This window comes from Lepidochelys olivacea, assembly GCF_965140295.1.
Source record: "Lepidochelys olivacea isolate rLepOli2 genome assembly, chromosome: 1".
Taxonomy (NCBI): domain Eukaryota; kingdom Metazoa; phylum Chordata; order Testudines; family Cheloniidae; genus Lepidochelys; species Lepidochelys olivacea.
This window is the reverse complement of record NC_140411.1, coordinates 193,858,977-193,883,021: the sequence shown is the minus strand read 5'-3', so window position 1 is coordinate 193,883,021 and position 24,045 is coordinate 193,858,977. Positions and strand designations below refer to the sequence as shown.

General features: G+C 40.7%; 1 protein-coding gene across 1 annotated transcript in view; it reads left to right on the top strand.

Annotated features, from left to right (window-relative positions):
* Positions 1–6,826: 6,826 nt before the first annotated feature.
* Positions 6,827–24,045, top strand: part of TMPRSS7 (transmembrane serine protease 7) — a gene marked incomplete at its 5' end in the record, with an annotated part of 48,980 nt that continues 31,761 nt past the window's right edge. The window contains 7 exons of the mRNA XM_084617474.1: positions 6,827–6,877; positions 9,295–9,496; positions 10,321–10,451; positions 15,216–15,283; positions 17,253–17,446; positions 18,533–18,571; positions 21,059–21,287. Coding sequence (XP_084473600.1) covers positions 6,827–6,877; positions 9,295–9,496; positions 10,321–10,451; positions 15,216–15,283; positions 17,253–17,446; positions 18,533–18,571; positions 21,059–21,287 — 914 coding nt within the window. The remainder of the gene's footprint in view (positions 6,878–9,294; positions 9,497–10,320; positions 10,452–15,215; positions 15,284–17,252; positions 17,447–18,532; positions 18,572–21,058; positions 21,288–24,045) is intronic.

Below are 24,045 nucleotides of genomic sequence, written 5' to 3'. Positions count from 1 at the left end.
GCTCACGAAAGCTCATGCTCAAATAAATTGGTTAGTCTCTAAGGTGCCACAAGTACTCCTTTTCTTTTTGCGAATACAGACTAACATGGCTGTTACTCTGACAACTATTTCCAATCTCATTTGTGGCTTTGATCAAAACTCACATTTCCAACAAACATTTTCAGTATAAACATGTAGTATGTCATCTAGTGAGGATGAAAATACTGAGATACAGACTGTTTGGGATGTATGTGTCTCTCTATGACAGAAGCATTATAGGCCCGTGCATAAAACCCCAGCTCCTAGAGGAAGATGAATTGCCTTTGCCTTTTTGGACATTTTCTAGCCCTCATAGTGTGGAAGCAAAGCTTGAAATGGTGATCTAATGGTAACTGACACCTGCCTGAATGTACAGAGAGCATGCTTCCCTGAGGGGACACCAACAACGCATCTACTCCAGCAGAAGACAGTGTGTGTGGTGGAGGTCCTTGGTGTTCCCAGTCCATAATAGTTCTCTTGGGGTGGGGGGATGAGATCATGTGAGTGAGAGATTAAGACTTTCCTTGTGGGGGATCTCTTCCATGCTACCTGATTTCCCCAATCTGGAAAGTGTCTGATTAAATCACTGTCTCCTGGTGATCTCTTCTTGTTTGGCTAGCTAAAGGAAAAATAGAACACCATATACGACACCCAGGTTCTGAAGGAGGGTAAAATCCTGTTTAGATCAGAAGGATGTGTAAGGAAACAGAAAACTTGCCCTGCTGATGAGAAATGCACCATCTTCTGCAGAGAACAAAATGATCCCATTCCCAGTTGGTGTTTCTGTGACACTGCAATGGCTTTGCCAGCGGAGAAGCAAACAAATGGTTCTGTTGAGAAAAGCCATTTGTAGAGTTGGGTAAAGAACCACTGTTGCTGGAAATGGAATATTTGAGGGATCTGAACTTGTCGGTGAGCAGAAACAGTGGATTCGCCTATAGAGACTGTGTGGAAGGGGGGAAAGGGACATTTTCCATCCGTGAACTATAGCTTCTACAGAAGGTAACAGACATGAACTTTAACTCCCATTACCTGGTTTCCAGATCAACTGTCAAGCAACTGAGGCCATATTGTGGGTCACTGCTTAAATGTTTCACAAAGTATAATACAAATAGCAACGTTGGCATGAACTTTGATAAAACTGTAACAAAGTTAATACAAATGGAAATATGATTCTTAAGGTCTAGAACTTCAAACACAATAGCATTGGGTAACAGCATGAGAACTACTATATTTCTACTATGGTAGCCAAGCCTTTAGGCACCAACTGGGTCTCAGCCCCAGCCTGCTTTGTCCTGTACAAACACATTTTAAGATGGTCCACGTGTTGCAGAGGTCATTATATAAGCAGACCAGAGAGAAATAGGAATAGACTGACAAGAGGTAAACGTACATAACGTGAAAAGTACAGAACTGGCTACTTTCCCTCCCACTCTTTTTACACTTCCCCAGCCCTAGGTCCTATATGTCAGTGTTTTACATCCAGCCAAAAATAGCCTCTGATCACCCTGCTTACCTCACAAGAAGGTGCTGCTGGTGGTTGGGAGAAGGATGGCTACCATATGTAATTTAGCCAAAACTCTATCTAGGCTTTCTCCCTACCTACTTCTTTTCAGGTGGGGTTCATATCTTTATGGATTACAAAGCCAGAAGGGACTACTGTGATCATCGAGTCTGACCTCCTGCATAACACAGGCCATAAGATTTACCTGGATTAATTACTTTATGAACTAGAGTATACACAGAGTTGTTTGTTTGGATGGGTTGTTTGTTTAAGAAAAATCTTGATTTTAAGGATTCCCAGTAATGGAGTATCCACCACAGCCCTTGCAAAGTTGTTAAAAATGTGTGCCTTATTTCTAGTCTGAATTTGTCTAGCTTCAGTGTCCAGCCATTGGGTCTTGTTACATCTTTCTCTGCCAGACTGACTTTTCCTGTATTAGCTGATTTCTGTTCTCCATGTAGGTACATAGGCTTACATGGACTATCCACAAAGGAATTTAGGCTCCAACCTTCCATTGACTTGAAGCTCACTTGTGGATTTGGGCTTTAAAGGCTGATCAAGTCCCCAATAACCTTTTCTCTGATTAAGCTCCTTGAGTCTATCTGTTTAGCTTTATCGGTATAAGGCATATTTTCCAATCCTTTAGTCATTCTCAAAGGTCTTCTCTGACCTTCTCCAATTTATCAACCTCCTTCTTGAACTGTGGACACTGACTCTGGTGTAATATATATGTGGCTCACAGCATTCCTGAGGGAAGCTGATGGCAGGCTGTGTGGCCTCTCCCTCGCACCCTGACAGCAGAAAATGAAAGTGAAGAGTTCTTCCCTGCTGTGGAAGCTGAGGGAAATAACTGTAGAGCACTTGGATGGCAACATCAGGAGGCTGAAACCTGTGTGGGGGAGGAGAATGTTTGGGGCGTTCTGTATAAAATCTCAGCCTATTCCTGGATTTCAAGCTGGCAGAGCTGTTGCTTTGGTTTATCCTTATGTGATTTTCACCATTCATTCAGGGAAGTCTTATGGCTGGTGTTGTCCTATGGCAGATGGTCAGACTGTGGTCCCCTCTGGCCTTGAAACCTATGGGTAAGTGCTCCCAGGATCTTGTCAAATTCTTTAAGCTGAAACAATGAAGCAAGGACCTTAAATTCTAAAGTGGAAACAAGCTCCCTTCTATATAGGATTTTATACTGTACCCATCACCCTAATAGGAGTACACAAAGAAAACAAAAAGAAGGTGAAGGAAAAGGGGTTGAAGGAAAAGGCAATTCAGAGTTTACTGGGAGCCTGTTGGTCGACAGAGTTGGAAAAGCTGATAACAGGAGCCCCACCATGTGCAGCGCTGATGGCAGGGGGCTCCCACTGTCAAAACTGTGGTGCAAACTTAGTATTGCACGATCTGCAATATCACACATTTATTAGGGCCTTATTTGCAACCTCATTTCTGACAAGTGATGGATGTGTGAGCAGAATAGTGCCTCCCAACACCAGTCTGGGGTACTCCCCTACAATAAATCTCTGATATCCACACTCTGTAGCTTATGGATGTTCTTGGCATGTCTCCTATTGAAGTTCCAACCAGGCTTGACCTTTCTAAACTTGTGCAATTGAGTAGAAAGAGCTTGAGCTTGTATGTCAGCACATCTTCACTAGATGAAAGAACAGAAAGGCTTTGATAGGCAGTGTGAATAGTATCTTATAGGGGACTTCTCAAAAGCACTCACATTCTTCTTGTGAAGTGAGTGGGAATTTTATCATTGACTTCACTGAGCTGGTGTCATGGCAATGCTGAGCTCCTTGGAAAATCCCACTCTTATGTTTTGGAAAATGCAGCAAATCCCGTAGCAAGGTGTGATGGAGCGTGACTCACCACTGCGGAGCCTCCTACTGGCTATCTGGGGAATTGGCCCTGCGCCCTCTTCCAGTGGTGTCTGACCTGCTGTCCCCTCTGCTCCTGGACTCACATCACTCCCAGGACTGAGGCATCCTCTTCAGTGACACTGCCCTCTGGCTGTGCCACACTCTGTTTCCCCCCTTTCAGGGGAAACTGCAGTCTACTGTCTAGCCACTTCCTTCAGTGGCAAACTGCAGCCCACAGTCTAGCCACTGCCTTCAATGGCTCCAGTACCCTTTTTGCTCTTGTATTAGGGTCTCAGTCTGCAGATCCCAGTAGCCTGCCAGGAGCTGCCTTTAGCTCTCTGGGTCTCTGCCTGCCGCACTGCTTGGTCCAGGGTGCTTGCTGTCCTTCGCCTCCTCCCTTTTCAAGCTCCAGGGAGTGACTGAAACTACTCTGTTCTGCAGCCCTTCTTTTATGGGCCAGCCTGGCCCTGATTGGCTGCTCCTATAAGCCCTTCTGTGACTGGCTGCCTCCTGCGCAGCCTCCCTAGGGCTGCTTTTAACCCCTTTTCTGGCAGTGTGGGGAAGATGCCCCATCACACACAGGTGTAATGTTGTGACTACATCAGGGTTCAGATGAGGTCTCAGACCCTGTACAGGACAGAATTTTGATTTCTTTATGTCCAATCATTTTCGCTCAAGTTATTGCTCGCTTTGCTGCACCTAGTCAGTTGAAAATATGTAACTTCATATGAGTAACAGAGAAATCAAGAATAAAATCAACTGGTGGGCGCAATACGAGGTAAGTGATGCATAAATATTAACTGATTACGTCTGTCCTTAGAATGTCACAAAGAGACGAATGGGCGCTTCGTTAGGAGATGTGCTCGCTTACCCTTTCTGCATTAATTGAAAATGATGGTGGGATACAAATAACCAAACTGAGTTTTAAGTCTGTGCAAGCGGAGTTAATTGCTCTATTAGCATTCAGGGAAACTGCAGTGCAAGCCGGCTGCTTTATTTCAGACTGTGCATTCTGTCAACTGTTGGCGTAGGGTCTGGATCTCTTTGACAAGGGATCGATAGCTTTTCATTGCAGATGCCAGTTGTCAAGATGGTGTTGTCTATCAGAATATATTTCGTTTCATCAACGGTCTTTGGGGAGAAGTCATGCATCTTCTTAAGTAAGAAAAGTAACAAGTTAACTAAGAGCTTAAGTGGAAGAGAAGGAGATTCTATTATTTTGAGGCTCCCGTACAACTACTGGATTCAACAGTAAAATTGAAAATAAGCTGTATGGTTTTCATACAAGGTGTAGAATGTAATTAGAATACTTCACAATATTTCCAAGAGGTAGGGGAGATTGGAAGTCAGAAACAAACCAATATTGGTACACTTCTTGACCTGGCCTCATTTAGTTTCACTTGCAACTTTAGTTGGCTGTCTTTGCCTCAAATATAAAACAAGTGGTTCTTTTGTCACGGTTCTTGACGTCTGTAAAATACACACAGGAACAGGTGTGTCCAAAATACTGAAAACATTGACAGTGTATCATTGATCTGTGGGACTCACTCTTTAATATATTGTTTATATTCTAGTAGCTCCTGGAGGTGTGGATCAGGAGTTAAACAGGCTAGGAGTTGTACAACCACGTTGTAAGAGATGGCTTCTTCCCTGGAGGACTTAAAATATCTAAATAGCCGGGCGTGAAAGTAACTTAAATGACTTACTGGTACACAGGATGGCTGGGGTCCTGGGCAAGGCGGAAGTGGCAGGGCTGGGGCCAAAATCCCTCAGCCAGCCTTTCAGCGCTGCCTGGCCTGCGTCGCCCGGGGCTCCGGCTCCAGGTGCGGTAGCAGCAGCGCTGGCTGGGAGCCCCGGGCCCTTTAAATCGCTGCCAGAGTCCCAGGGCAGCTTCCCCTTTTGCACCCCACCCGCCCATCAGCAGCCCAGCCAGTATGGTTGACACTTTCTTACCATATTGGCTTACTTTCACCTCTGAAAACAGTCTTAACTGGGTTTTATCTTCATCTTTCCTGTTTGCAATAATAAGCCATAAGGTTTTTCTAGGTTACCTAGGCATAATTGAGGCCAAGATTTTACATTTTCAATTTACATGGGTGAAAGCAACTATGGGTACGTTAAGCCGAAAATGAACAGAAAGCAAACATAATATTTCTGCTTCAGGGCATAAGCCAATTCCTATCGGACAGATATGGGAAGAAACTTACTTTTAGGGACATTGTACACTTTCTTCTGAATCATCTAGTACTAGTTACTGCCTGAAACAGTGTACTGGACTAGACAGATTGTTCGTCTGATCCATTGTCCCTGCCTAGGGAACTCTTTTCTGCAAGACTGTTGTTAGAAGTCTGTCAAATTCTTAGTTCTTCCTTACCCATCCACTGCTGGGGTACTAGTCTTTTTAACAGAGCTTAATGAATAATTGCCCCTTTTTTGTGTGTGTTGGTTTTTGGGGAGGCTGAACTGAAGAATCAGGAGCAAAAAAATCAGTTTGCTTCAAACCAAAATTACTTTTCTTTTTTTTTCTTACTGTAACCATGTTTTATCAGCTTTTCATTTCAGGTTTGTGTCATCCCCCCTCTCGCCCCCCCGCATTTTTTGCTTTCTTGAAAAAATTAGGGTGTTGTTTTTTTTTAAGTGAGCAGCTGTTTTAAAAAGGACTGAAATGAATAGTTTAAATTTTTTTTAAAAAATTATTATTATTATCATTTTTTGGCTGAAGCCGTTCACCCAATTTAATATATAAAATATATATTAAAAAAATTATCCCTGAAGAGACTTTTAAAAATCCCAATTCTTAGGGTGCTTTATTTAACAATATAAGATACTTGAGGCTTACTTGGATCAACTTATTTGTATATCACAGTACAAAACAAAATGCATGTTAAAAAAAACCAACCCAAAGTACTTATTTATTTGACTTGCTTTTAGAAACTATAGTCAAATTTTTGTCAATAAAAATTCTTACCTGTTACTAATAGCTCTTCATACTTTTGAAAGAATTTCTTAGATCTACATCTTAAGTGATGTAACTTACCCATCTGTTCATTTCTTGCTCTCTCCATTGCAGCTAGTTAAGTCTGCTTGTTTCTAATTCTTATTCAGTTAATGTCAATAGTCTGATTTTGGTGCATTAACATGCTGCAGGAGTCTGTTAAAACTCTATAAAAAAAAAAAAACACCAAAAAACAACAGACCCCACCCTCCCCCACCTCCAGTCCCAAACATTTGGGGGCTAAAGTTACTTGATAGTGTCCTTTTAATGATCACAACAGAGCAACAAGGCAGATGAAATTACAGTTGGAAATTCATGAATGTAAATTGATGCCTTCCTTAGCAAGTTGTCCTGGATATGAGTACCACTTCTCCTTGGAACGGAGCTGGGAATAAGGCCTAGGAATAGCGTCTCTTTTAAACCTGGTGTGAACTTGACAAGTAAGTCTCCAGAATGGATGAACAAAACAGTCACACGTCCGCCAAACCTGAAGATGACTTAAGTGTAAGTAGGTGATTTAAGTACCCTCCACTATTGTACCAGACCTGTGCACTGTGCATAGAGGGTTAAACCTATTCGTAAATTGACAACCTCTAAATTTTTATTGTTAATTATGTTTTATCGCTTTGAGTTAAAAATTCAGTCTATTTGTGTGTCTTCTGATGCATTGCAATGAGCATTTACTGACAGAATTGAAATATCAAATGTCAGTGTGACAAAATGGAAGGGATAGACTGGTTTCATGACAAGGAGCAGATTTCTGCTAAGAAATCTATTTCCAGGAAAGAAATCCAGCATTAAACTAAGTATAGCTACCTTTCAAATGTATAACTAAGGCTATCACTGCATTGGAGATTACATGTGGCAGAAAGAATGAGGAGTCATTAAATAATTTAGTGTATTGTGATACTTAAATTGCTTTATTAGCTTAACTGCATTTTATAGTGCAAAAATTGATTAGAAGCAGGAGAAAGATGCATGGTTTGAATAAAATAGAAAACCTAATCCATGATGTTTTAAACTCTTAATGCTTCTATTACTATGAAATGTTTTGGGTTAAACTAAATACCTCTTCTCAGTAAATCATTTTGTAAATATACAGCTTAGCCATTAGCGCTGCTATCATCAACTCGGTGCTCCGGCATTATGCACAAAAGCTTGCCATGCACAAAAGGCTTGATACATTAAGTTCTTTTTTTTTTCTCCCAGATAAAATGATGGTAGCTAACAGACTGATCAAATCTGAAGTATGAATTTACATATGCACTCATTAACAATGCAAGTACTAGGCAGCCATCATGCATTCCTACAGTTTGAGGGAGTATGTGCATCTCCTTCTTACACTAAAATTCTTTTAAACCTACCCGTCTTTGCAGTTAGGCCCGAAAGAAATGAATAGGAATAAGATGGCTCAGCTTCTATAGAAATCAATCTTGACCTGTACGTGCAATTAGTGACTTTTGGGTGTCCTATTTGGTATCTTAAAAGAGCCTGACTCTTTTAAAGAGGATGGGTCCTAAGTGTTTTCTGAAGATAGGGTCCTTCAGCTGTCGTGTTGGACACCCACATTTACTAGTTCCTTGAAAACTTTTGACTGCAGCTGTCAAATAGACAACAATATCCTTTTTCTATTTTTAAGCTTTCTCGATTACTGTATTCAATAGGATACCTTAAAGAAAGAGATGATGTCTGTTAAGTCTGTAGTGCTTTTCCATAAGGGTATAGAAAATTGCTAATTATTTAGAAACTGACATGACATAGACTGGTTGGATGCTAGATGTTTAATGGTTAAATACAGGCATTTCATACCTTCCTATTTTGCTATGTCTGTGGTAAACAAAGTTAAAGATGGCCTAAGAGGCTAGGGGGCATGTGAGAACTGCCCGTCCTATCTGCCTGTTGTCGATTTTTCTGGATCTTGTATTGTATTATATCTGTTCCTTCTGTAATGATGTCAAGAGCCCTTCTCTTAAAAGGAGTACTATATTAGGGAAGTTAATATACAGCTGCTTTTGTAACTGAAAAGCCAATTAAGTCTGGCTTAGGCTGGTGGTTAAGCTACAGATGTGCATGCTGCTCTTAACCAGAGCTGCACAGAAAAACAAACCTCTGTTGTTGATAGAACCAGTGTGAACTTTTCTGGATTTGCAACAAGCAAAATACGTAGTATTTCTTCCCAAAATGGTTTTTTCTGATGAAAGACAGTTTCTGGAGGGGAAAAATTTAGTTTGTACTCCAACCTCCTTCTCTGCCCCAATTTGCACTAATGCCTCCTAACTGAGCTTCCACTCTGCCTTCTCCCGCTGCTCTTTGTATTCTATTGCTTGTCTGCTGAAATATACAAAAAGGTAAGGACATAACCAATACTCCGAGGGACTGGAAAGGATTTCCTGTTACCTATTTGCTAAGCTCCACCCCAAAATAGAATTGGTCAGCAAAGAATTCTCAAAGCAAAACTTGCTTTCTCACAGCTCTATCCACCATTGCACTGTGATAGGCGACATTGTTCATGATGCTTTTTTATTACTACTACCCTAAGCTGCAGTAGCTGCTGTCTCTTTACTTTTCTGTTCCTGCCAAAATGATACTTCCCCCACCACCCCCATGTGGGGGCTGGTCATGCACAAATGCAGTGTGGGTTGCATACATACAGTTTAGATTGTAAATTGTTTGGAACCATCTTTTTGTTGTGTTTGTATGTGCTTAGCACAGCTGGGCCCCACACCATGTAGGAGGTGGGGGGGGGGGCTGAGGGGAGGTTCCTAGATATAGTGCTGACTTAATAATAAATTGGGTTTGTATAGTAACTTCGGGGGGAAATGTAAAAAGAAAAATTTCCTCTCTTCTGGGTGCAGGTTCGCTGAATGCTGTTTGAAATGTTCCCCGTGGCTCACTGTACATTGATTTTATTTGTTTGTTAGGTATCAAATATTTCAATCCAAATAGTAAATGCAGAAGAGAAGTTGGCAAAGAAGATACTTCCAAGGAAAAACCATGGCAAATCCAAATCTAAGAGGAAAGTAAAGAGAACAATATGGAATTTTCAAAATAAAATAATTCTTTTTACGCTGGTGCTGTTTGTGATAGGTGTTATAACTTGGACCTTACTGTGGCTCTTCATTGGTGAGTTACTGAAAGCTCATGCATATTTCACACATCAGTATGTTATTGAAGGCACTCAGTAAATTGCTTTTAGGCCTCAGTTGATCCGAGGTCTCTTCCTGCATTGCACATGAATTGATTCACGATGGTCTTTTAAGATGCTTTCCTTTGTCCCTTATGGTATGTCTGCACTGAGTTGGGCTTGCCAGGCTTGAACAAAGGGGCATTTAATTGTGTGTAGATGTTCTGGCTCAGGCTGGAGCCCAGGTTGTAGGACCCTGCGAGGTGGAAGGGTCCCAGAGCTTGGGCTGCAGCCCATGCCTGAACTTCTACAGCACAATGAAATGCCTCTTTGTGCGAGCCCAAGTCAGCTGGCATGGGCCAGCTGCAGGTGTCTAATTGCAGTGTAGACGTACCCTTGGAACCTGCATCACAGTGAGTTTTGCTTTAGCTCAATGTTGAACATGACTGTTGCTGGAATAACTCACTGCAGCTCCAAGCATCAGCCACTTCAAGTGATCACTTTATAGAGATGCAAAGCATTCTCTCCTCATGGTGGCTAACCATGCTAACTTGAATGCTCGTATAACACCGACAGACCCCAGTCATCGGCGGGCAGGATCGAACCGGGGACCTCTGAAGCTTAGTGCATGAGCTAAAAGCCAACTGCCTGTTAGCTAAGGCTGTAGAGCAGACTCATTTTATCTCTCTTTAAGTGGTCTTGGTGCCACTAGATGGGACAGAACACTATATCCAGAAGGTGTGTGGGTTACATACTTCCCCTAGCTGAGTTGCTATTAAAAAAGAATTTTAAAAAAAGAAATTAACCTTCCTCTATTTTGCAGTTGAAGCAGAAAACAAAGATGCCTTGTATTTTGTTGGATTATTTCGTGTCGCCAACATAGACTTTCTCCCAGAATATAGGCAGAAGGAGTCAAGAGAATTCCTCTCAGTGGCACAGAACGTGCAGCAAGTGGTAAGAACATAGATCATGTTACAGTGTTAGCAAACAGTTCAGAGCCATGAATGATATTAGAAGAAGCTTCAGTTTTGGCAGTAACACTGGCTGTGTACAGGGTTTGCCGCCTGGAGTAATCCTAGAAATGTAGGGCTGGAAGGGACCTTCAGAAGTCATCATGTCAAGCCTGCTGCTCCGAGGCAGGACCAAGTAAACCTAGATCATTCCGGACAGGTGTTTTGTCTAATCTCTTTTTTAAAAACCGCAAATGACCGGGATTCCACAACCTCCCTTGGAAGCCTATTCCAGTGTTTAACTCTTTTCTAATATCCAACCTAAATCTCCCAAACTGCGGATGGCGCCCATTACTACGTGTCCTACCTTCAGTGGACATGGAGAACAATTGATCACTGTCTTCTTTATAACAGCCCTTGAACATATTTTGAACACTTGTTATCAAGTCTCCCCCTGCTCCTACCGAAATCGTCTTTTCTCAAACGAGAAACAAGTCCAGTTTTTTAACCTTTCCTCATAGGTCAGGTTTTCTAAACCTTTTACCCTCTGTTGTTGTTGTTGCTCTCCTTGACTCTCTGCAATTTGTCCACATCTTTCCACCCAGAATTGCACACAGTAGTCCATCAGAGGCCTTACCAATGCTGAGTAGAGCAGGATAATTACCCCCTGATCCCCATGTCTTATATCCAATATTCCTGTTAATACACCTTACAATACAAAAATTTGCCTTTTTTTGCAATTGCATCACATTGTTGACTCATTGAAGTTGTGATCATCATTGCCCCCAGATACTCTTCAGCAGTACTGCTATCTAGCCAGTTATTTCTCCTTGTGTAGTTGTGCATTTGATTTTTTTCCCCTTGGTTTTTATTGAATTTAATCTTGTTGAATTCAGACCAATTCTCCAATTTGTGAAGATCAGTACTTCTGCGCTCCCAAGTGCTTGCAACCCTTCCTGGCTTGGTGTCATCTGCAAGTTTTATAAGCATACTCTCCACTCTGATATCCAAGTCACTTAATGAAATTATTGAATAGTACCAGACCCAGGACTGACCCCCTACTACAGATGTCGTCCTCCCAGTTTGATAGCAAACCATTGATAATAACTCTTTTAGTATGGTCTTTCAGCCAGTTGTGCACCCACCTTATAGTAGTTTCATCTAGACCGCATTTCCCTACTTACCTTATGAGATGTGAGACTGTGTCAAAAGCCTTACTAAAATCAAAACGTATCTACTGCTTCCCCCATCCACTAGGCCAGTAAGCCTGCCAACAAAAGAAATTAGGTTAGCTTGGCATGATTTGTTCTTGACAAATCCATGATGTCTATTCATTAAAACCTTGTTATCCTTTAGGTGCTTACAAATTATTGTTTAATAATTTGTTCCAGTATCTTTCTGGGTACTGAAGTTAAGCTCACTACTGTATACATTTCCAGGTCCTCTTTGTTCCCCTTTTAAAGAAAGGCACTATGTCTGCCTGTCTTCAGTTATCTGGGATCTCACCCGTCCTCTGAGAGTTCTCAAAGGTAACTGCTATCAATTCCAAGATGGCATCAGCTAGTTCCTTAAGTACTCCAGGATGAATTTCTTCAGGCCCTGCTGACTGAATGTATCTAACTTTAACCTGTTCATTCTCTATTTTGGCTTGAACTCCTTGCTTCCTTGTTACTTCACACAGTTAATATTAGCATCGGGTCAACATTTACTTTTTTTTTTCTTTTTTTTAAGACTGAAGCAAAATAGGCATTAAACATCTTTTGCCTTCTTGATAGCATCAGTTATTAGCGCTTCTTCCTCACTAAGTAGAGGAACTACTCTTTCCTGCATCTTTCTCTTGCTCCTAATGTATTTAAAGAAACTCTTTTATTGCCTTTTATGTCCCTTGCTAGGTTTAACTCATTGCGTGCCTTAGTCTTTCTGATTTTATCCCTATCTGCTCGAGCTATTCTTCCGCATTTCTCCTTAGCAATTTATCCATGTTTCCACTTTTTGATGGAGCCATATTGGTCTGTTCTTATTCTTCCTATCTTTTCTTCGTATCCATATAGCTTGCAGTTGTGCCTGTAATAGCATCTCTTTGAGAAACTGCCACCTCGCCTGAACTCTTTTTTTCCCCTTACCTTTTGTTCCTGTGGCAACTTATTTACCAATTCTGTATCTGTCTGCGTTTTAGATGTTTGGTGTTTTTATTTTGCTTAATCTACTTAATTACAACTTACTCCGTAGTTTGCCCACCCCTGGCCTAGGGTGGAAGCCTTTAGGTTCAAGATGCCTGTCTGGTGGGGGATCCCACAGGCAGACGAAGAGCTAGCAGTGGTGTTGGTGACATGCCATTTTCCTCCCATAATGAGTGCTTCTGTGTAGAATATCTGCTGGCTAACTCCCTTAGTCTCCTATCTGCCTTTGTCTCACCAGCCATGTGGAAGGAAGAAAAAACCTGGTTGCTTTTGAGTCTTGTTTGTTACAAATTAAACTCAGGATGGGTCTATTTAAGTTTACAAACCTTTCACACAGTCCTGCATCCATCAATGGATGTACTTGATATGGGAGACACTGAAAAGAAACCAACATGGAATCCCATAAACCCCTTTTTTCGGGTCACTCTGCAGAAATGAACTGCCATTTAATATTAAGCTCGAGATATTGAATGTGAAGACTTTTTATTAACTTGATATCTGTTGACTGTTTCCTGGCCTGCAGCATCAGTAATGTCCTTAGAGCTCTTGAATGCATTTAATTTCCTCCTAATGCTTGCCTGTTTTGAAGAAGTGTATTCTTCCCAAAATGCTTTGCTCCAGTCAGACACAGCAGGAGCAGCTCACAGAGCATTCCATAGTGTGGTGGAACTGCTGAACTCAGGGAAAATGGTCAAACACAAGAGTTTGTGCCAAAGAGGAAAATGGAGACATGAAGGCAGTTGTTCTAGGAAAATAGTGAAGATTTAGAGAGGGAGAAGTCTGGTGTTCAGAGATGGCAGTGTTGTCAGCCACAAGCATTCAGCAATCATGAATCAGGCTGCAACAAATCAGGAGATTTTGAAGAGTAATGCTAGGTATTTTTTATTTGCTTTCTGATGTTTCAGCCTTTTTGTTAACGTATTGCAGTTTTTCCTGCAGCCAGGAGGACCAGAAACTTTTAAAAATGAAACCGTTACATGTTCATATAAGAGCTATGTATTGCCAACTAAATATAGTGAAAGACTAATGATAAAATGTTGCGAGTTTGCAATGCTGACAAGAGCAGTCATTGGAAGCCATTTACAGTGCATCACTAGTATTCTTGTTCCTGCAAAACCCATCATCTGTTACGTGCTCTGGAGCTCTATCTACTGGCAACTTATTTCCATATACATATGGATGTACTGCACTTCTGTAATAAATAGCAGCATGATGGGGAGGAGGGTAATTGTAGGATCTGGCTCACAAAATACTTGCAAGTGGATAAGTTAAATTTACTTGTTCTGTTTCACACGTTTTTGGTGGGGTATTTGAATGTTGACATGCCTGGAAAAAAAAAGTGACAAACCTGCTTGATTATTGGAGGTTCTAAATCCAGGTGTGAGCTCTGTTTGTGTCTCACTCTCATAAGTGGCCTTGTCACACCCAGTTCTGATCTTTACCATTCCACAGAATTTAATTTTGGGGAGGGTAGGAGAAATAGGGCTTTTTAAAAGGAAAAGAATGTGTTTTAGAGGCCATGTGGTGACTGCTTCTTTTTCACCTGAATCTTATCTGCTTGAGAAGGGAATTGTTCATGTAACCATAGAGAAAATTAAATGGAATAGTCTAATGTGACACACCGAGTAAGGAGGGGAAGTTCTTTTGCCCCTGTATTCTGTAACATGTTTTTGAAATGATGCACCTTTGTCCTTCCATTCTGGCTCAAAGGTCACTGCAGTATATGGCTTTCACATGAGAGGCAGTGAAATAGGGGAAACTCATCAAGTTACCTTCCTTCCCCTCAGTGAAAAGACCTAATTGTTAATAAATCACTTCAAGCCTAATCTGGAGAAGTATTGAACATTCACAACTCCCTTTGATTTACAGGTTTTTAATTAGTGTTTCCTGACATTATTATTTAGTTCCTTACATTTAACATTATAAATTGGGCACAAACAAAATATCAGTCCCTCCTTGATTTTGTAGCTCATGCCTTCCTCCAAAAGAGATGGCCACAGTGTCTAGCAATTCATGTCCATGCTGAATTAAATGCTGTCTACAGGAGGGAAAGTGGTTCAAAACTACTTCAGGCATATGCCATCTAGTGGCGAAGTGTAGTATGCTTCTTCCAACAATATGGTAGGAAAACCAAGTTATAACTCTATTTTGGAACATTCTAAGAAGTGGCGTCTCAAGCTTTCCAGGCTACTGTACCCCTTTCAGGAGTCTGATTTGTCTTGCATACCCCCAAGTTTCATCTCACTTAATCTACTTGCTTACAAAATCAGACATAAAAATACACAGGTGTCACAGTGCACTGTTACTGAAAAATGGCTTACGTTCTCATTTTTACCATATAATTATAAAATAAATTGATTGGAATATAACTATTGCTCTATATACTATACACTGAAATGTAAATACAATATAAACAAGTCATTGCACGGAAGGTGCAGTTAAGTCCTGGCTACACATAGTTAAATACATGTTTAGCATACTGAGCACGTGCCCATTCTCCTTAAGACCTGTCTGGAAGTTACAAGCTGTAGCTGACTTGTAGAAACACTAACTTTTTCATCCACATAACATTTTTCTTTCTCTTCCAGATGAACTTGGTTTACACAACCTCTGCCTTCTCCAAATTTTATAAACAGTCCATTGTTTCCGATGTCAGGTAAAACTCAACGCAGTGTGTGTGCATGTCTTTGTCAGGTGTGGTGATGATGCTTGAATGCTGTAATCCTGGGGAGTGTAGTTCACCATACAAACTAAATTTTGTGTGAAACTCACTCGGAGTTATTTTGGTTCTGCCTGGTCCATGCACACATTTGCACTGATAAAACTAAATCTGTTTAAACTGAGTTAAACCAGTACCGCTTCATGTGTGGTAACACTTAAACCTGGCTAGGGGTTAGCTAATGCTGTACAATCAGTCTTAAGCTCATAAAGGTGTTTAAACAGGTTTAATTACACCAGTGCAAATTTCTGTGTAGACAAAGGTCGAGGGTTTGAAACTTGTGGGCGGGCTTGGGGGGAGGCAAAACAATCATGAACTGAAATCTTGGTTGCCACTTGAAACTAAAGAGATGAATTTACCCTACTGATTTAGTTAACCAATGCAAAAGGGTGCGTATACACTGTTTTATATCCATTTGAACTAGGCTTACTTTAGTTTAGTTTGTCTGTTAGAAATTGGTTTAAGCTAACTTGAAATAAGCGTCTGTTAATCTGAACTGGTGTATACCTGGGGATTTGCACCAGTTGAACGAAATAAACTAATAGTTTGTCTAATGGTGTAGTTTAAAGCAGTACAACCCCTTAGCTCTGGTCTGCACTACAGAGTTAAGTCATCGCAAGGCAGTTTACACTGACCTAAATCTGTAAGCGTCTACACTAAAATGTTGCACCCACTATGTCAACTTAACTCCAGCTCTGCGAGAGATGTAGCGCTTGGGTTGACCTGGTTAGGTCAATGCAGTGTCAGTGTAGACACTGCGTTGCTTACATCGACTTGATGGCTTTCAGAAGCCTTCCCACACCCCACGCTGACAATTAAATTGGTAAAGTGCTCCTGCTGATACCAGGAGCATAGTGTGGACATGCAAAAGCCATTTAATTACTGTGGTGGTTGTATATTGATGTAACTTAGGTTGACATAATTTTGTAGTGTAGACATACCCTTAGTGTGGATGCAGTTACACTGCGATAAAGATGTTTTATATTGATGTAGCTATTCCTGTAGGGGAAAGAGAATGAACCTTGCCTGCACTGAAAAAAGTCTGCCAGTATAGCTGTAGGAGAAAACTCTCTAGTGCAGGTTCAGCTTATTCCAGCAAAAGAGTTGTTTTACCAACTTAGAATTATACCAGTTCCCTGAAAAAAACATTCTACACTGACAAAATGACACTTTTTGCCAGAATATCTCCATCTACACTAGGGCTTTTGCTGGAATAGCGTTAGCTGTTTGGGGTGTGACAAAAATAAATAAATAATTTTTCTTTTTTATTTATTTTAACACACTCTTAACTGACACAGTTGTGTCAGAAAAACTTTTTAATATATAGACCAGATTTAACTATACCAGTAAGGTATCTTTCTACCAGTATAACTCTGCCCAGGCTTGGGCTTGTATCAGTTTAACTAAGTTGGTGGTAAAACCACACCCCAGCCACGTAGTTATACTGATATAACTTTAAAATGTAGACCAGGCTTCAGCCAGGGGAGCAGACAGAAGATAGATAGAGGCTCAGTTCTCTTATGAAACCTAAAGATAGGATTAAATAGTAGTAGAAACTGTTTTAGCATACCACAAAGTGGTTGTTCAAGGATAACATTATGGGAGAGATGATCTTTCCTTCATTCCTACTTCATTCCTTAGGGAACCAAGCCAACTCCAAATCAGGTGGAAAGATTTCCATTTGCCTCAGTAGAAGGTGGGGGCCCTCTGAAAGTTACTCTAATTGTTTATGATCTTAAATCGTGTCTTCTGAAGAGAGAGTGAGACTGCCCAGTGTGTCAAAACAATGAACCCAGATATAAAGTGGGAACCGTACTCTTCTAAATCACTATCCAGAAGCCCATGAAAATGTCCAATTTGACGAACATTGCAATATGACAGAATCTATATGTACATTTAATTTCAGTAACAACAACAATGGAGGCCTTCTTATTCATTTTTGGATCGTATTTGTGGTACCACAGGCTAAAGGCCAAGTGTTCTGCGAGGACTGTGTGGCTGCCATTTTAAAGGACTCTGTTCAGACAAGTATCATCAACCGCACCTCAGTGGGGAGCCTTCAAGGGCTTGCAGTCGACATGGACTCCATTGTGTTGAGTGGTCAGTATTTGTACATGTCTGCATCCTTAATGAATTACTTCATGTATTAGAAGTCTGTTATCCTAGAATAGCAACTGTTATAAAACTACCAGGTCTCCTATCCTCAGCTCCACTATTAATTTATGATAAAAGCAAAAAGCTACATCGAGGTCCCATTTCAGGTGGAAGATGAACTGAAGCACTGAATCCCAAGGCTCCCCAACTTTGGGAAGGTTTGAATTCAGTTTAATTTGTTGGCACCATAAGAGTGAACTTCCTGATTTTGTAAGACACAAATCCCAGTCCTCTCACTAACATTAGTTCAATCTGTTTGCCTTTAATCTAAGGATTGTTGTTTTTTTAAGAACAAAGGCAAAGGACCATGCTTTTTTGGTGAGGACCTTTCTCATCTATGTTTGCCTAGAAAGGGGGCTGTGCCCTGATTGTGGAAGGCAGTGAGAGACTTCTTATGTGACTGATGACCAGGAAGTTCCTATCCTGTATTAAGGGCCGAATCTTGAAGGTGCTGAGCATGCTCAACTCCTACTGCCTTCAGTGGCAGTTGAGTGCTCAGCAGCTCACGCAGTTGGGGGCCTTTAGATTTTAGTGAGGACGAGGACACGGGTGATGCATCATTCAGTGCATTCACTGATGACATGGCCCTAAATCAGATTACAACATGTGCAAGTTGAGCAGTGTGGGCCCCTAAGATCTAACACAAAACTGTGTGTTCTGCCTCCATAGTGGCCAGATAGCACACTCTGGCAGGTGTGTAGCCTGAGAAACAAATAGGGTTTCTGATGATCAGCAATTGGACAGGTTCTAGGATGGATGGGATTTTCTCAGTGTTGAATCTCCCTTAAAAGTGTGAGAGCTGGAATTACTAAAATTATATGAATTTATTCCACAGAATTCTCACTGCTCTTTCTCTGCTGAGCCTATTCAGGTGTCAGACACTCTCCACAGAGTATTATGAAACTGATAGCTGAAATATGTAAAGTGTAGTCATTACTAAGTTTATATGGATTTGGCTAGATTTAAATATTAGATTTTTTGAATTCCATGTAAAATATGAGCAGGTTCACTTTAATTTCTTTTCCAGTGCAGCTGGGCTTCGATCAGATTATTCTTCAACAACTGGAACAGGTAATTTTGGTGGTGGTGGTTGTTTGTTTTGTTTTCATAGTCACTATGTTTTATTCCCTTGTAATGAGATGTGCAGTTTGCTCAGTTTTGTTCTACCAGGGTAAAATTCAGCCATGGCATGTATGTGTGGAGCTGCCATTGCAGTCAAAGTCCTGCTTGTGCCCAAGCACAGAATCTGTCTCTGAAAATATTGTTTGGTGGTATTTTGATAGACATCACAAACCACTATCGATATATGCTTTATAATTATGTCTGTGTGAAACTCCAAGGCTTAGGTTTTCGGGGTGTATTATTGTCCTCCACTTTGTTCCCTCTGAAATTACATAATGAGTTTAGTGTCTGAATGAATCCCATAACTTAAAGCAAAAGTTGCTCAAAACTGCTTAGTTTTTCCTGACCTTAGGGGTTGACACCATGCAGAGCCTCACTTGGTTTCACACTCTTGCCATAAATCGGAGTTGCTTGAAACTCAGATCTCATTTGCTAAAATGTTCATGTACTTGATTGTTTCTTGGATTCATTCTAGGCCATAGCAGCAGTTGGCACGGGGTCTACAGGGTTCTTTCTACATGCTTTTTTAAGTATGTTAAGGAGCCACTTATGGGACTGAAATAGTACAAGATGTGTGTTCCAACTCCATGGTAATGGCAATAACATGAAGATCAGATCTTGCATTAATTTAGTCCTGTATGTGGCTCCTCTAGATGGGAAAAGAGGGAGGGGAGAAGGAAAAAGAGGACCATTTGATACAAACAGATGTTTGAGATTCTCTCTCCTAAACATGAATGGAAAAGATGACATCACGTTCTAGTCCTCCTTTGTCCACATGATACACTCACTGTGTATGTGAGAGCAGTTGGTAATTGGTATCTAAAAGAAGCTTGATACTGGAATACCATGGGGCTGCAGGTAAACATTTAAATTAATTTTCCAGAGTGGTCTAGGAAAACTTGCACTGGTGCTATCTTGTTTCATGCCTGACTTCAGTTAGTTATTGAAATGATTTACTTTCACAATTACTAAAATAACCCACAAAATTACTGTAGTCAAATGAAATTAATAAAAATTAGTTGTCAGCAAAGCTGATCTTGTACTGGGGGCAGTGGGTGGAATGAACATCTGTTATGAATCAAAAACTGATTTTTGGTGACTAATAACTGCACTAATTCTGAAAAAAAAAAAGAACTATGTGAGAGAGAAATTGAGTTTATGTTGAAGGTATGTGACATTTATGCTGTTCAGTCATTGATGTGAATAAATATTTCAAGAATATTAAGGGACATTTGAAAGCCTCAGAAATACCTGCTTTTTCATGCATTAACTCACCACTGATTAGCCTCTCAGCTCTAATAATTTACACTTCTGCAAAGAAGACTTGTTGGCAACCTTGCTAGGAACTTGCTGCTACTCGTCATGTTAAGAGAAATATTTAATTTGGTTTACCAGTTGCAACATAGTAAAACAGCTGCTTTTGGGTTCACCCACAGATGCATTTACAAATATTCCAGTAATCTTTTCATTGATGTTTCAAGGGGGTAACTATCTGAGCTGAGGAAAATGTACCCTTTTCATTTGTAAAGACTGAGGTAATTACCTTGTGTGGGCCCAATTCTTTTGTATTCCCCCTCTTTCCTTTTAAAGAATAGTGCTAAGAGTTTCAGGTATGAATAAATTGAAAATCCCAAAGCTTTTTGAATTGAAACTAAGGGCTTGACAGTTACATAAACTGGCTCATCTTAACTTAAATTAAAGTTTGCCAACTTCAGTGGTACTTTCCAATGAGCTTTGTTCAGATTTCAATTTTTGTCATAAACTGAAACCAGACAAGTTATATGTGGTTTGGGGCTTTCTTGGGAATGTTGCACCAAACCCTAATAATTTGTACTATTTGCGCTGTAGACACTTGCTGGCAGAATTGTTAGCCTGTTTCTTTTAACAAGTAAAAGAGCAATATCTAAGCAGATGGACACTTCAGTTGAGAAACCTTAATGACAGCAACACAACAGTGTACTTTGGATGTTCTGAAGCTTAGAAATCAATGGTGCACAGTGAAGACCAGAAATCTCACAGATTTCTGCCATGTGGCTGGACAAACTTTTCACAATGAACAATTAGAATTTACCTCTTTTTTCTGTTGACCCGTGAACCCTTGTGTATGTCAAATGTATTGTGCAAATAGCAGCTTTTCAAAATGACAGTACTTCTAGTGCAAATGCTTCTTCAAATATTTATTCATGCTGGCATGCACCCTGCTTTTATTCTCTCCCAATTTTCTTGTGGCTATAACTGTCTTTAATCATAGACTTGTGGATAAATAAGGCTGTAAAAGCCAGTGGGATATATTGGCATGTTCTGTTCACAAGAAACTTTATGAAAACACTTGTTACATTTGTCCATCTTGTTTCACTCTCCTTCTCCCGCACCCAACCCCGACTTGACTAGGTGCAGTGAGTCAATATTAATGTTGAAAATGTGGTATTTCTACAGGAACAAATTGCATATATGATCTATACGCAGATCGTCTGCATCGGCACTTTCCACTGGACATCACTGCTACCTCAGGGAGAATTATTTGTTATTTCAAATTGATTGCATTAGTGGGCCATCTAATTCGTCTCTCTATAGCGTCTATTCGCATTGAAGCAGATAACTGCATCACTGACTCACTGACCATTTATGACTCCTTGATGCCAATCAAAAGTAAGATACTCTACCGGTATGTATATATTTTAAATGAGAATTCTTTGGTTCTGCAAGCTTTTCATGAGGTTTTTTTGTGTTTTTACTTTTTAGTTTAAGTACTCACTAAATTTTGTGTTTTGTACAAATGATGATAATGAACTTCATTATCTTACGTGAAGAAATGAGTGGAAAAACTGGTCTTGCTAATGAAAAGGCATTTGGAAAATGGTAAATTGTTAACTTAGATGCAAAAGTGTGAAAATATGCAGCTTGTTATTGGGCAGAATTTCCATTTCCTTTCAGGAAGCATGGGTAGACTGCAAGAAATTTCAAAATTTCATCCTTTGAATAAATTAGGAGATGACAAGAAACTTTGCTTTCTTGTGTGAAAACTGATTACCTTGCACTGCTCTAAAAACTACTATCTTGGTTCTGCTGACACTACTCCAGTTCCACTGTGTGATCTTTTCTCAGCTGTCCTATGGCTTTCAAGTGCAAGTAATATTTGTATTTTAAGGATTGTACAGTTTATACCTTACTTAAAAGTTTGAGTACTGTGAATTTTTGTAGCTGGAGAGAGTTGGTGAGCAGGGTTTTTTTTGGAGGGTCAGACAGATATTTTTGTTCTGTGTTTGTGTGGTACTTAGCACAATGGGTTCTTGTGCCCTGATTGGGTCCACTGAATACTATTGGAATAATAATATAGAGTACAGGAGTAATATGGGCAGTGACCGCTTCTTCCACTCTGCTCTGCTCAAGTGATTCAACTCTGACCTGGAGGGAACACCATGTACAGATGGAAAGCTTAATTTTGTAGCCCTTTAAATCCCTTTTTCCTGCCCAGTAAGAGGGTGGAGGATTTTGTATTCTGAACACCCATCCTGTGGAAACTTTACTGAGATCACTGGCTCAGTTCATACAGGTTTCCAGACCACTATTAGTGGCAACATCCTTGTTACACTTTTCTGTAAGTGAACTGTGAAAGGCCAATACAATTTCCCCGAACCAGCCAGACTGTGATTGGCTTCAGAATGTAAATGTTTTGGTTCTTAGAAAGGTGATAAGACCATTTTTTTTTTCTTACTGGTTTTGTCATCTGTACTCTTGTGTGTCTCACTAACGAATGTAAGAGTTCAGGGAAATGGTGTCAAGCTGCCTGGAGTCAGGGGAGTGAAAGCGTCCTAAAAGTGTAAGTGTGTGTGTGTGGGGGGGGAGAGAGACCACCAGAGCCTGAACCTTGGCCCTACCCCTTTCCCCTGAGGCCCCACCCTCCCGCTCGCTTGTCTCCACCCCCACACCCCCAGCGCTCGCCCTTACAGCTGGTACCATGTCTGGAGTGGTTCATGACCGAGAGTGCCTACCTCAGGGCATACTCTCAGAAAAGAGGGCAGACCCTCCAAACTCGATGAGTTCTATAATTAGATTTCACCAAGCCAGTAACAAATGTGAACGTCTGGATCACTATATCAGTCTTACTATGGAGTCACAGACAGACTGGAGAAGTCTAACGGGACTATCTTGCCACCCAGACAAACTGGACTTAGTGGTAAATGGCCACTTAAACGAAAAGTCACACCATATTCAGGTTGCTTCCAGTCCCAAGAGACCAATCACTTACCCCAGATCAGTTGATACTCTAGAAGATCTACACCAAGGACAATACCTGTAGCCGGTACTGTAATAAATTTATTTAAAGGTTTATTCACTAGAAAAAAGGACTGACTTATTTACAGGTTAAAGCAAGCGTATGCACACACACTAGTGAGTTACCATCTAAATCCTAAGAGTGACAGAGTTGTAGTGATCTGTCTATTCAAAGTGTCTTTCAGGGCACAGCCCCTGGGGATCTCTGAGTTCAGTTTAGAATCTCTGGCCCTCCAGCGTTCAAACAACCAAAAAGATGCAGTTTCCTCTTGTCTGAGATTTTTATTCTCTTCTCCCAGAATTTATGATGATGGGTTGAGTTCATGTGCACTTCTTCTCTTCGTGGGTTGCGGAGGGGAGCAATCAACAGTCCTTTTGTCCACAATGGTTTGAATGGTGTCTATGCGCCTTCTTCTGTTGGGCAGGAGATAACCGCTCCTGTGGCAAACTAGTATTTCACACTTTGGTAATGCTTCTCTCCTGATTGGGGGGGTTTACAATTTCAGAGCAAACACTTAAATACTACCTTATAATCTTTATAGTATAAGTGAGATTGATACATGCAGCAACATACAAGCATTTCCTAGAGTCTAAACACTAAATACATTCTTTAGAGACTAATACCTATTTTGAGCAAAACTCACATACAGGTGACCTGGCCTGGTCTCCAGCTACGAGGTTGTCAGTTCTGAGCTAATGCCTGTAGCCTGGGCAAGAGTTGGCATTTGGCCTGCCAGTATCACAAATGGTACCTGTCCTCTCCCCCCTCTCCATGGGCCTGCTAGGGCGCCCACTCTAGGCTTCAGGTCAGTGGAGTTTAACTTAATTCAGCAAATTTTTATCTTTGTTTCATAAGGCGAGTCCAGGATATTGGCTTCTGTCATACCCAGTTCTTAAAATATTATTATCTTGGCAAACATTTCAATAGTGTCAATATGAATAAAAAAAATCTTATTTCTGTGGCAGAAAATCTAACCTACCTGGATAGATAAGAACTTAATTTGAGCGATTCTGCTCTTTGTGTCTTTAAAAATCCAGAGGGAATCAAAAATGTCAATACTGCCTGAGGGAGGAAAAGGAAGAGACCTTAAGGGATTAAGTGACATGTCCCCAACCTCTCAGTCAGTCAGGGAGTGAGGAAGAAGGGG